At 28.8% G+C, this 13,918-nt stretch overlaps 2 protein-coding genes across 2 annotated transcripts; both read right to left on the bottom strand.

The window, feature by feature from the left end:
- Positions 1 to 3,543: 3,543 nt before the first annotated feature.
- On the bottom strand, positions 3,544 to 4,501 carry LOC107029962 (LOB domain-containing protein 24-like). Its single transcript, XM_015231389.1, has 2 exons — positions 4,130 to 4,501; positions 3,544 to 3,657 (listed from the first exon to the last, which is right to left on the bottom strand). The coding sequence occupies exons 1-2, from the start codon at positions 4,499 to 4,501 to the stop codon at positions 3,544 to 3,546; spliced, it is 486 nt and encodes a 161-aa protein (XP_015086875.1).
- Positions 4,502 to 6,541: 2,040 nt separating this feature from the next.
- Positions 6,542 to 13,508, bottom strand: LOC107029960 (LOB domain-containing protein 24-like). The gene is made up of 2 exons (XM_015231388.1): positions 13,137 to 13,508; positions 6,542 to 6,667 (listed from the first exon to the last, which is right to left on the bottom strand). Exons 1-2 carry the CDS (start codon positions 13,506 to 13,508, stop codon positions 6,542 to 6,544), a joined length of 498 nt encoding a protein of 165 aa, XP_015086874.1.
- Positions 13,509 to 13,918: the final 410 nt, after the last annotated feature.

Below are 13,918 nucleotides of genomic sequence, written 5' to 3'. Positions count from 1 at the left end.
TTGAGGATAGATGTTCTTGTGGTGATGACTTCCAGATTTTGGGACTAATAAGTATTAAATTTTAGAAGTTATTTATTGGTTATATTAATGAGTTTTAAGTCTTCCGAATTATATTCTGTTTATTATGGTTGAAATATTGATAAGAATTGGGATTAGATTGGTTGGTTCGCTCACATAGGAGAATAAATGTGGGTGCCATTCGCGGCTCGTTTTGGGTCGGGACAATTCAATATTATAAGAAGACTTACTGTACGTTTTGTAGCAAGATGGAAAATTCACTAAATACATAAAAATGATAACGCACAAAAAATATTGATACAAAATAATTAGTTTCTAAATACTATAAGTTCCTCAGTAATTTAAACAAGGAACCAAAACTCCTATTAATATGTATAGGTTGGTTTTATAGACTGAAATAGTAAAAAAAATATTGAAATTAGTTTTATCTAATTTGAAATATATATGATTTTAACTAGACAACATTTTATCCTAAATATTAAACTTCATACCTAGTTTAAATAAAGAATACAAACAATAACAATATATCAGTTGTGATTTTATAAGTCAGATTAACGAAAGGTAAGATTATGAAGACATTATTTCTATCTTTGTAGGGTAGAAAAGTTGTTCTAGATAGGCCATTAATGTAAAATAAATGTAATCAAAGCATCATAGAAAGAAAATAATTTGGCAACAAAATAGCTAGCTGGATAAATAAACAAATGAAGCAAAATGTGAAAGTGAAAATTAGGTAAATAAGATACTACATACACACTAAATCATACTACAACACTCTGCTACCTTATTATTCTTTTTACCTTTATCTTAGGGTTATATCCTTAGTAAGTTGAAGAAGCGATACAGTGTCCCTAATTAGCTCCCCCCCCCCCCCCCCNTAATCGTTGTTTACCGATACATCTCGTCAAACTTCTCACACCTCCTTAATGATGCATATTGGCTCCTATTCTTCACATGCACGTACCACCAGTCTCACTTTCTTAATTTTTTCTACTACATAATTTGTTCTGTAAGAAATGTATACAGAAGAAGGGAGGAATTATATGCAAAAAAATAAGAGAAATTCTCTCTGTTTATAGCCGACAAAGGTTATAGATCAACACTTTTTAGAAAAAAAGACAATCTTTTAGAAAGGTCACATGCAACCCTTTGGAAAAGGCACAATCTTTCCAATGGTCACAACCCTCTAGAAAAGATACAACATTTCTTAAAGGTCACAACTCTTTGGCAAAGTCACAACCCTTCAGGAGAGTCACAACCCTTCATTTCCTGTAACACTCTTAAAACCCAACACCTAGAAAAATATTGCTAATGCTCTAGATAGATACCTTGCTACGATTGATGCATAATATATGTACAATCATCATCAAACAACTCACTATATGATCATATTGATAATATTCTCAAAAACTTGTATGTTATTTTATGTCTTTCATATATAAAGTCAAAGACATAATATAATAGATAAATTTTTAAAAAGTAGTGTACCGATAGTTCAACTTATACGTGCAAGACACGTGAGCTGAAACTATTTAAATTAAAACACAACGAGATTGTAATGTTGAAATGTTCTCCAACTTTTTATGTTCTCTCTTATTTCATCACTAGGACATGATCATCAAAAAACTATATCAAATATCATTTTACGTCATCAAAATCAAATTTCTTAAAATCATAATCTAGAGAAATTATGATCTTCATTTCCTCTTCATTGCAAATTCCAGTGTTCCCTAGGTCCCGTCATTGTCATTGAAATGATCCCTACAATATAGAAAAATCAATACGCATGTTAGACATTGCACACAATGTTTATAGGTAAAATTAATAGTATAAATTTCTTAGAGTTTTAACTTACTTGAAAGGTGAATTTCAAATTTAGAAAAAAGGGTTCATATGGATTGTTATAGAGTTTCCTTCAAGAATAATTATCAAAAATCGCCTTAAAAGTAATTTGATTAAATATATAAATATTTATAATACGACATGACCTATTTTTTTCCACATCTTGATTGGCAAGATTCTCAGTAATGCTCGTAGCTTTTTCCAAAGTCGAGTCAGATTTGTGCCCTTGAAAGCTTTGTGTGCCACTTGTAGAGGTTTCTTCATTTTTCTGCACAAAATAAAATTATTTTGCAATCAACTTATTATCTATTTATCATAGAAAATAGATTTTTCTACGTGAAATATCTAATTAAATTCCGTTATGTATAAAAAAAAATACATAAACTTATACATGATTTGGTATGTGTTAATTGTGTATGCATTTTGCTGATTCTTGCATTGTATAGTAGGTTAACAAAAAATGTTTCATAGAGGATAAGTAGGTACTTTTTTAAAGGAGTATTTATATAAAATAAAATATCATATAAAATATGATCACAACAAGATTGTCACATGTGATGATTTCAATAACAGGTGCAAATATATCATACAACTTTGTTACAAGAAGAGCTATCAATAATGATATCAAAAATAGGAAGGGCATGTAAAAAAGATTCTATGGTGAAAACATACATAAAGAAAGCCTATAAACCTATGTTCTCAAACAAAACTTAATGTGAACTTATGTTTCTTCAAATATTAGTAGATAGCTGGATAGTGTAGTGTGTTATTAGGGTTATTTATTCAATCATTATCCGAGAGAAAGATTTTACTCATTTTTTAGTCTTCCCTAATTTATAAAATGAGTTGAGAAGAATTTAAAGTTAGAACACTAGATTTTCAGTTGGGCAAAAGTATCTTATTTGCCATAGAAATATTCTAGTCACAAGTTTGTTCACAACCTAAGAAGATCGTACAATTCATTGGCTCAATGTGCAAAAGGTTTTTATGAACTTAATATGTTGATGCCCCTAAAAAGTATTGATTTCTTTGGAAATGTTATTTTGCCCCAAATCCGTTGGAGGTGTGAACTTCCTAGTGGTATACAAGAAAGTGATTCTTGAAAACCTACTACGAAACTTATGCAAGAAAAAAGGACAAACTGTGGATGGTATGGGTACATGATCATATCGACCTAAACTAGCCAAGCCAGGAAATTACATGACCTAGTGTATATCCTTAAATATGATCGGTAATGTATTAGTTGTGTTTAAGGTGCTTGAGCAAGACTTGGGGCCAACTGTCCGAATCTGCTAGTTTTTTGTTTGTAAAGTTCTTTAATACTATATCTTATATATAAAAAGTACTTGTATGAACGATATATCGATGCTAAATCATAACAATGAAAAGTGAGATACATATCTTTCGTTCATGGTTCGACAACTAATTGATAAATATAAAATCAATAGATCTCAATAGGTAAGTCAAAGAGAAAGTGATGTATCATGTTCTGTAATTGATCATTTTATAAGATGTGTTGAGAAGAATTTTAAGTTGGACCACTAGATTTCGATGTTATACTGGCAGAACTCAGTTACGCAAACATATCTTGTTTTCCATGCAAATATTCTAGTTACAAGTCTTTGCACGACCTAAGTAGACCATACAAGCCATTTGATCTATTTGCAAAAGGTTTTTATAAACTTAATATGTTAATGCCCCTAAAAATCTGTTGATTGCTTGGAAAACGTTATCCTGCCCCAAATTCGTTGGAGTGTGAACTTTATCGAGGTACACAACAAAGTTGTACTTGAAAACCTACAATGAAACTTATACAAGAAAAAAGGACAAATTGTGAATGGTATGGGTACAAAGTTATTATGGAGGATCATCTCAACCTACACTAGCCAGGCCCCGAGATTACACGACCTTATTGTATATCCTTAATTATGATAGATAATGTATTGATTGTTTTTACGGTGCTTGACTAAGGCTTTGACCCCGATGTCTAAATCTGCTAGTTTTTTGTTAGTAAAATTCTTGAAATACTAAATTTTATATATAGAAAAGTACTCGTATGAATGAGATGTTGATACTAAATCATAAAAATGAAAAGGTATAATACTTATTATTCGTTCATGTTTTGACAACTAATTCATATATATAAAATCAAAAGATCTCAATTAGTAAGTCAAAAAGTTTGACAGTAAACTTCAAATAAAATAGGAGAAACTCACTAAGTTATATGTATATATATAGAAAATCAAATGGAAATAAAAGAAAAATTTACCTTGGGGCAGAATGCTCTTTTACGCAATTCTTTGAAATAATCGGTTGTTTTCTTCACTAAATCAATCTCCTTCATAGTTTCTTCAATTTGTAACCTCAATTTATTTTGAATGGCAATGCTCCCGTACACAGGATTTTCAGATCTAATCTTAGCCTCTAAAATTAGGGTTTCAACCATTTTTGCCTTTTTCTCATTGTCAGCAACAGAATTAAGCATCTCTATGATAGTTCTTACTTTGTAAAGTCGATTAACATTTTTGAAATCCTCAAATTTATTGGATGGAAAAAATGGAGCTAACGGACAATTCTCTTGACATCGTTTTCTTTGGTACTTACATGCTGCACATTTACCCCTTGCACCTGCATCATTCATCTTTCTCAGAATAGTTAAAAATTAGTCCTAAATAATTACTAAATAGAGAAGTCTATTCCTTATATTTGCCTCTCTTACCATGAAATTATAGTAGAATAGAGTGGCTAATCATATTATGTAAAGACAAACTGAAATGACTTTTAAGTCAAAAAATAAAAAGTAGGGGGAGACCTACTTTCTGTTTTTGACTTATTTTAGGTCATCTTAAAATAATTTTAAGTTAGTTTTTATATTATCAAACATTTCCCAACTTATTTTAAGTCAGTTTTGACTTATTTTATATTATTTTTGTATTTTTCAATAACTTTCAGCAGTCAAAAATTTACTTTAAAATAGGTTTGACCAACTTTTAAGTCAATCAAAACACCAACTTAATTAGATATTTAATAGATTTGAATTTTTTCCTTTGGAGGTTAGTGATATTTTTTACCTTTTTTTTGTGGGAAAAATCTTTCTTGCTAGTAAATATGTTCACATTTGATTGACTAGTTTAGCGTATGTGTGTCGCGCATGAATTGTATGTCTACAAATAAAAATTATTATGTATAACAACAATTGATTTCAATATAAATGAAATACTTATTTAAATAAAAAAATATCATTACTTTGATACAATAGTTGAATTTTAAGTAATTAAATATCTTTCAAATCTTTCAAAACAAATATTGTAGCTGAGTTACTTATATAGTTTTTAAATTATAGATATTTTATTTTATAAGAAAAAAATTAATTATGTAGTATTTGATCCAAATATCTAGTTGAATTTTGAAAATGCATACATGCTTGAAAGCACTCTGGATACGTTTGTTAAACTTGTGCTCCAGCCAATGAGTATAATTAAAAATATATATATAAAATTAAATATTATTAAATAATATACGTTAGTTATAAAACAAAAAATATAATGAATATTTCATTTCTTGACAATAATAAAAATTTATGACATTCAATGAGCTCCAAATAGAAAAACAAAATACATTACAAAAGTTTTCAATATTGACATGTCAACGAAAAATAACGTATATTACAAAAGTATTCAATATTCAATATTGTAAGAAGAATTACTGTACGTTTTGTAGCAAGATGGAAAATTCACTAAATACATAAAAATGATACGCACAAAAAATATTGATATAAAATAATTAATTTCTAAATACTATAAGTTCCTCAGTAATTTAAACAGGGAACCAAAACTCCTATTAATATGTATAGGTTGGTTTTAAAGACTGAAATAGTAAAAAAAATATTGAAATTAGTTTTATCTAATTTGAAATATATATGATTTTAACTAGACAACATTTTATCCTAAATATTAAACTTCGTACCTAGTTTAAATAATGAATACAAATAATAACAATATATCAGTTGTGATTTTATAAGTCAGATTAACGGAGTTAAGATTATGAAGACATTATTTCTATCTTTGTAGGGTAGAAAAGTTGTTCTAGATAGGCCATTAATGTAAAATAAATGTAATCAAAGCATCATAGAAAGAAAATAATTTTGCAACAAAATAGCTAGCTGGATAAATAAACAAATGCAGCAAAATGTGATAGTGAAAATTAGGTAAATAAGATACTATATACACACTAAATCATACTACAACACTCTGCTACCTTATTATTCTTTTTAACTTTATCTTAGGGTTATATCCTTAGTAAGTTGAAGAAGCGATATAGTGTCCCTAATTACCCCCCCCCCCCCCCCAAGTTTCATCTTTGTTTACCTATACATCTCGTCAAACTTCTCACACCTCCTTAATGATGCATATTGGCTCCTATTCTTCACATGCGCGTACCACCAGTCTCACTTTCTTAATTTTTTCTACTATAGAATTTGTTCTGTAAGAAATGTATACAGAAGAAGGGAGGAATTATATGCAAAAAAATAAGAGAAATTCTCTCTATTTATAGCCGACAAAGGTTATCGGTCAACACTTTTTAGAAAAAAGACAATCTTATAGAGTTTCCTTCAAGAATAATTATGAAAAATCGCCTTAAAAGTAATTTGATTAAATATATAAAAATTTATAATACGACATCACCTATCTTTTTCCACATCTTGATTGGCAAGATTCACAGTAATGGTCGTAGCTTTTTCCAATGTCGAGTCAGACTTGTGCCCTTGAAAGCTTTGTGTGCCACTTGTAGAGGTTTCTTCATTTTTCTGCACAAAATAAAATTATTATGCAATCAACTAATTAATTATTTATCATAGAAAATAGATTTTTCTACGTGAAATATCTAATTCAATTCCGTTATGTATAAAAAATACATAAACTTATACATGATTTGGTATGTGTTATGTGTGTATGCATTTTGCTGATTGTTGCATTGTATAGTAGGTTAACAAAAAATGTTTCATAGAGGATAAGTAGTTACTTTTTTAAAGGAGTATTTATATTTAATAAAATATCATATAAAACATGATCACAACAAGATTGTCACATGTGATGATTTTAATAACAGATGCAAATATATCATACTACTTTGTTACAAGAAGAGCTATCAATAATGATATCAAAAATAGGAAGGGCATGTAAAAAAGGTTCTATGGTTAAAACATACATAAAGAAAGCCTATAAACCTATTTGCTCCAACAAACTTAATGTGAACTTAAGTTTCTTCGAATTTTAATAGTTAGCTTGATAATGTAGTCTGTTATTAGGGTTATTTATTCAATCATTATACGAGAGAAATATTTTACTCATTTTTTAGTCTTTCCTAATTTATAAAATGTGTTGAGAAGAATTATTCTAGTCACAAGTTTTCTCCCAACCTAAGAAGATCGTACAATTCATTGGCTCAATGTGCAAAAGGTTTTTATGATGCCCCAAATTTGTTGGAGTGTGAACTTTATCGAGGTACACAACAAAGTTGTACTTAAAAACCTACTATGAAACTTGTACAAGAAAAAAGGACAAATTGTGAATGGTATGGGTACATAGTTATTACGGAGGATCATCTCAACCTACACTAGCCAGGCCCCGAGATTACACGACCTTAATGTGATCCTTAATTATGATAGATAATGTATTGATTGTTTTTACGGTGCTTGACCAAGGCTTTGACCCCGATGTCTAAATCTTCTAGTTTTTGTTAGTAAAATTCTTTAAATACTAAATTTTATATATAGAAAAGTACTCATATGAATGAGATGTTGATACTAAATCATAACAATGAAAAGTTATAATACATATCATTCGTTCTTGTTTTGACAACTAATTCATATATATAAAATCAAAAGATCTCAATTGGTAAGTCAAATAGTTTGACAGTGAACTTCAAATAAAATAGGAGAAACTCATTAAGATATATGTATATATATAGAAAATCAAATGGAAATTAAAGAAAAATTTACCTTGGGGCAGAATGCTCTTTTATGCAATTCTTTGAAATAATCGGTTGTTTTCTTCACTAAATCAATCTCCTTCATAGTTTCTTCAATTTGTAACTTCAATTTATTTTGAATGGAAATGCTCCCGTACACAGGATTTTCAAATCTAATCTTAGCCTCTAAAATTAAGGTTTCAACCATTTTTGCCTTTTTCTCATTGTCAGCAACAGAATTAAGCATCTCTATGATAGTGCTTACTTTGTAAAGTCGATTAACATTTTTGAAATCTTCAAATTTATTGGAAGGAAAAAATGGAGCTAACGAACAATTCTCCTGACACCGTTTTCTTTGGTACTTACATGCTGCACATTTACCCCTTGCACCTGCATCATTAATCTTTCTCACAATAGTTAAAAATTAGTCCAAAATAATTACTTGATAGAGAAGTCTATTCCTTATATTTGCCTCTCTTACCATGAAATTATAGAAGAATAGAGTGGCTAATCATATTATATAAAGATAAACTGAAATGACTTTTAAGTCAAAAAATAAAAAGTAGGGGGAGACCTACTTTTTGTTTTTGACTTATTTTAAGTCATCTTAAAATAATTTTAAGTTAGTTTTTATATTATCAAACATTTCCCAACTTATTTTAAGTCAGTTTTGACTTATTTTATGTTATTTTTATATTTCTCAATCACTTTCAGAAGTACAAAATTTACTTTAAAATAGGTTTGACAACTTTTAAGTCAATCCAAACACCCACTTAATTAGATATTTAATAGATTTGAATTTTTCCCTTTAGAGGTTAGTGATATTTTTTACCTTTTTTTTGTGGGAAATCTTTCTGCTAAATATGTTCACATTTGATTGACTAGTTTAGCGTATGTGTGCCGCGCATGAATTGTATGTCTACAAATAAAAATTATTATGTATAACATCAATTGATTTCAATATAAATGAAATACTTATTTAAATAAAAAAATAACATTATGTTGATACAATAGTTGAATTTTAAGTAATTAAATATCTTTCAATTCTTTCAAAACAATTATTGTAGCTAAGTTACATCTATAGTTTTTATAATTATAGATATTTTATTTAATAAGAAAAAAATTAATTCTGTAGTATTTGATCCAAATGTCTAGTTGAATTTTGAAAATGCATACATGCTTGAAAGCACTCTGGATACGTTTGTCAAACTTGTGCTCCAGCCAATGAGTATAATTAAAAAATATATATTAAATGAAATATTATTAAATAATATACGTTAGTTACGTTATAAAACAAAAAATATAATGAATATTTCATTTCCTTAAAATAATAAAAATTTATGATATTCAATGAGCTCCAAATAGAAAAACAAAATACATTACAAAAGTTTTCAATATTGACATGTCAACGAAAAATAACGTACATTACAAAAGTATTCAATATTCAATATTATAAGAAGACTTACTATACGTTTTGTAGCAAGATGGAAAATTCACTAAATACATAAAAATGATACGCACAAAAAATATTGATATAAAATAATTAATTTACAAATACTATAAGTTCCTCAGTAATTTAAACAGGGAACCAAAACTCCTATTAAAATGTATAGGTTGGTTTTAAAGACTGAAATAGTAAAAACAATATTGAAATTAGTTTTATCTAATTTGAAATATATATGGTTTTAACTAGACAACATTTTATCCTAAATATTAAACTTCGTACCTAGTTTAAATAAAGAATACAAACAATAACAATATATCAGTTGTGATTTTATAAGTCAGATTAACGGAGGTAAGATTATGACGACATTATTTCTATCTCTGTAGGGTAGAAAATTTTTTCTACACAGGCCATTAATGTAAAATAAATGTATTCAAAGCATCATAGAAAGAAAATAATTTGGCAACAAAATAGCTAGCTGGATAAATAAACAAATGAAGCAAAATGTGATAGTGAAAATTAGGTAAATAAGATACTACATACACACTAAATCATACTACAACATTCTGCTACCTTATTATTCTTTTTACCTTTATCTTAGGGTTATATCCTTAGTAAGTTGAAGAAGCGATACAGTGTCCCTAATTACCTCCCCCCCCCCCAAGTTTCATCTTTGTTTACGTAGATGCATATTGGCTCCTATTCTTCACATGCACGTACCACTAGTCTCACTTTCTTAATTTTTTCTACTACAGAATTTGTTCTGTAAGAAATGTATACAGAAGAAGGGAGGAATTATATGCAAAAGAATAAGAGAAATTCTCTCTATTTATAGCCGACAAAGATTATAGGTCAACACTTTTTAGAAAAAAGACAATCTTTTAGAAAGGTCACATGCAACCCTTTGGAAAAGGCACAATCTTTCCAATGGTTACAACCCTCTAGAAAAGATACAACATTTCTTAAAGGTCACAACTCTTTGGCAAAGTCACAACCCTTCAGGAGAGTCACAACCCTTCATTTCTTGTAACACTCTTAAAACCCAACACCTAGAAAAATATTTCTAATGCTCGAGATAGATACCTTGCAATGATTGATGCATAATATATGTACAATCATCATCAAACAACTCACTATATGATCATATTGATAATATTCACAAAAACTTGTATGTTATTTTATGTCTTTCATATATAAAGTCAAAGACAAAATTAAATAGATAAATTTTTAAAAAGTAGTGTACTACCGATAGCTCAACTTATACGTGCAAGACACGTGAGCTGAAACTATTTAAATTAAAACACAACAAGATTGTAATGTCGAAATGTGCTCCAACTTCTTATGTTCTCTCTTATTTCATCACTAGGACATGATCATCAAAAAACTATATCAAATATCATTCTACGTCATCAAAATCAACTTTCTAACAATCATAATCTAAAGAAATTATGATCTTTATTTCCTCTTCATTGCAAATTCCAGTGTTCCCTAGGTCCCTTCATTGTCATTGAAATGAACCCTACAATATAGAAAAATCAATACGCATGTTAGACATTGCACACAATGTTTATAGGTAAAATTGATAGTATAAATTTCATAGAGTTTTAACTTACTTGAAAGGTGAATTTAAAATTTTTTAAAAAAGGGTTCATATGGATTGTTATAGAGTTTTCTTCAAGAATAATTATCAAAAATCGCCTTAAAAGTAATTTGATTAAATATATAAACATTTATAATACGACATCACCTATCTTTTTCCACATCTTGATTGGCAAGATTCTCAGTAATGCTCGTAGCTTTTTCCAAAGTCGAGTCAGACTTGTGTCCTTGAATGCTTTGTGTGCCACTTGTAGAGGTTTCTTCATTTTTCTGCCCAAAATAAAATTATTATGTAATCAACTAATTAATTATTTATCATAGAAAATAGATTTTTCCACGTGAAATATCTAATTCAATTCCGTTATGTATAAAAAAAATACATAAACTTATACATGATTTGGTATGTGTTAAGTGTGTATGCATTTTGCTGATTGTTGCATTGTATAGTAGGTTAACAAAAAATGTTTCATAGAGGATAAACAGGTACATTTTTAAAGGAGTATTTATATATAATAAAATATCATATAAAAGATGATCACAACAAGATTGTCACATGTGATGATTTTAATAACAGGTGCAAATATATCATACAACTTTGTTACAAGAAGAGCTATCAATAATGATATCAAAAATAGGAAGGGCATGTAAAAAAGGTTCTATGGTGAAAACATACATAAAGAAAGCCTATAAACCTATTTGCTCCAACAAACTTAATGTGAACTTAAGTTTCTTCGAATATTAATAGTTAGCTGGATAATGTAGTCTATTATTAGGGTTATTCATTCAATCATTATCCGAGAGAAGGATTTTACTCATTTTTTAGTCTTTCCTAATTTATAAAATGTGTTGAGAAGAATTTTAAGTTAGAACACTAGATTTTCAGTTAGGCAAAAGTATCTTATTTGCCATAGAAATATTCTAGTCAAAAGTTTTCTCACAACCTAAGAAGATCGTACAATTCATTGGCTCAATGTGCAAAAGGTTTTTATGAACTTAATATGTTGATGCCCCTAAAAAGTATTGATTTCTTTGGAAATGTTATGTTGCCCCAAATCCGTTGGAGGTGTGAACTTCTTAGAGGTATACAAGAAAGTTATTCTTGAAAACCTACTATGAGACTTATGCAAGAAAAAAGGACAAACTGTGGATGGTATGGGTACATAATTAATACAGAGGATCATATCGACCTAAACTAGCCAATCCAGGAGATAACATGACCTTAGTGTATATCCTTAATTATGATCGATAATGTATTAGTTGTGTTTAAGGTGCTTGAGCAAGACTTGGGGCCAACTGTCCAAATCTGCTAGTTTTTTGTTTGTATCTTATATATAAAAACTACTTGTATGAACGATATATCGATGCTTAATCATATCAATGAAAAATGAGATACATATCTTTCGTTCATGGTTCGACAACTAATTGATAAATATAAAATCAAAAGATCTCAATAGGTAAGTCAAAGAGAAAGTGATGTATCATGTTCTGTAATTGATCATTTTATAAGATGTGTTGAGAAGAATTTTAAGTTGGACCACTAGATTTCTATCTTATACTGGCAGAACTCAGTTAGGCAAACATATCTTGTTTTCCATGCAAATATTCTAGTTACAAGTCTTTGCACGACCTAAGTAGATCATATAAGCCATTTGATCTATTTGCAAACGGTTTTTATAAACTTAATATGTTAATGCCCCTAAAAACCTGTTGATTGCTTGGAAAACGTTATGATGCCCCAAATTTGTTGGAGTGTGAACTTTATCGAGGTACACAACAAAGTTGTACTTAAAAACCTACTATGAAACTTATACAAGAAAAAAGGACAAATTGTGAATGGTATGGGTACATAGTTATTACGGAGGATCATCTCAACCTACACTAGACAGGCCCCGAGATTACACGACCTTAATGTGTATCCTTAATTATGATAGATAATGTATTGATTGTTTTTACGGTGCTTGACCAAGGCTTTGACCCCGATGTCTAAATCTTCTAGTTTTTTGTTAGTAAAATTCTTTAAATACTAATTTATATATAGAAAAGTACTCGTATGAATGAGATGTTGATACGAAATCATAACAATGAAAAGTTATAATACATATCATTCGTTCATGTTTTGACAACTAATTCATATATATAAAATCATAAGATCTCAATTGGTAAGTCAAAAAGTTTGACAGTGAACTTCAAATAAAATAGGTGAAACTCATTAAGATATATGTATATATATAGAAAATCAAATGGAAATTAAAGAAAAATTTACCTTGGGGCAGAATGCTCTTTTACGCAATTCTTTGAAATAATTGGTTGTTTTCTTCACTAAATCAATCTCCTTCATAGTTTCTTCAATTTGTAACTTCAATTTATTTTGAATGGCAATGCTCCCGTACACAGGATTTTCAGATCTAATCTTAGCCTCTAAAATTAGGGTTTCAACCATTTTTGCCTTTTTCTCATTGTCAGCAACAGAATTAAGCATCTCTATGATAGTGCTTACTTTGTAAAGTCGATTAACATTTTTGAAATCTTCAAATTTATTGGAAGGAAAAAATGGAGCTAACGGACAATTCTCCTGACACCGTTTTCTTTGGTACTTACATGCTGCACATTTACCCCTTGCACCTGCATCATTCATCTTTCTCACAATAGATAAAAATTAGTCCTAAATAATTGCTTAATAGAGAAGTCTATTCCTTATATTTGCCTCTCTTACCATGAAATTATAGAAGAATAGAGTGGCTAATCATATTATATAAAGATAAACTGAAATGACTTTTAAGTCAAAAAATAAAAAGTAGGGGGAGACCTACTTTTTGTTTTTGACTTATTTTAAGTCATCTTAAAATAATTTTAAGTTAGTTTTTATATTATCAAACATTTCCCAACTTATTTTAAGTCAGGACTTATTTTATATTATTTTTATATTTCTCAATCACTTTCAGAAGTAAAAAATTTACTTTAAAATAGGTTTGACCAACTTCTAAGTCAATCCAAACACCCACTTAATTAGATATTTAATAGATTTGAATTTTTTCCTTTAGAGGT

This window comes from Solanum pennellii, chromosome 9 (assembly GCF_001406875.1).
Source record: "Solanum pennellii chromosome 9, SPENNV200".
NCBI classification, from domain to species: Eukaryota; Viridiplantae; Streptophyta; class Magnoliopsida; order Solanales; family Solanaceae; genus Solanum; species Solanum pennellii.
Note: the sequence above shows the minus strand (reverse complement) of the source record. Positions and strands in the feature narration are given on the sequence as shown.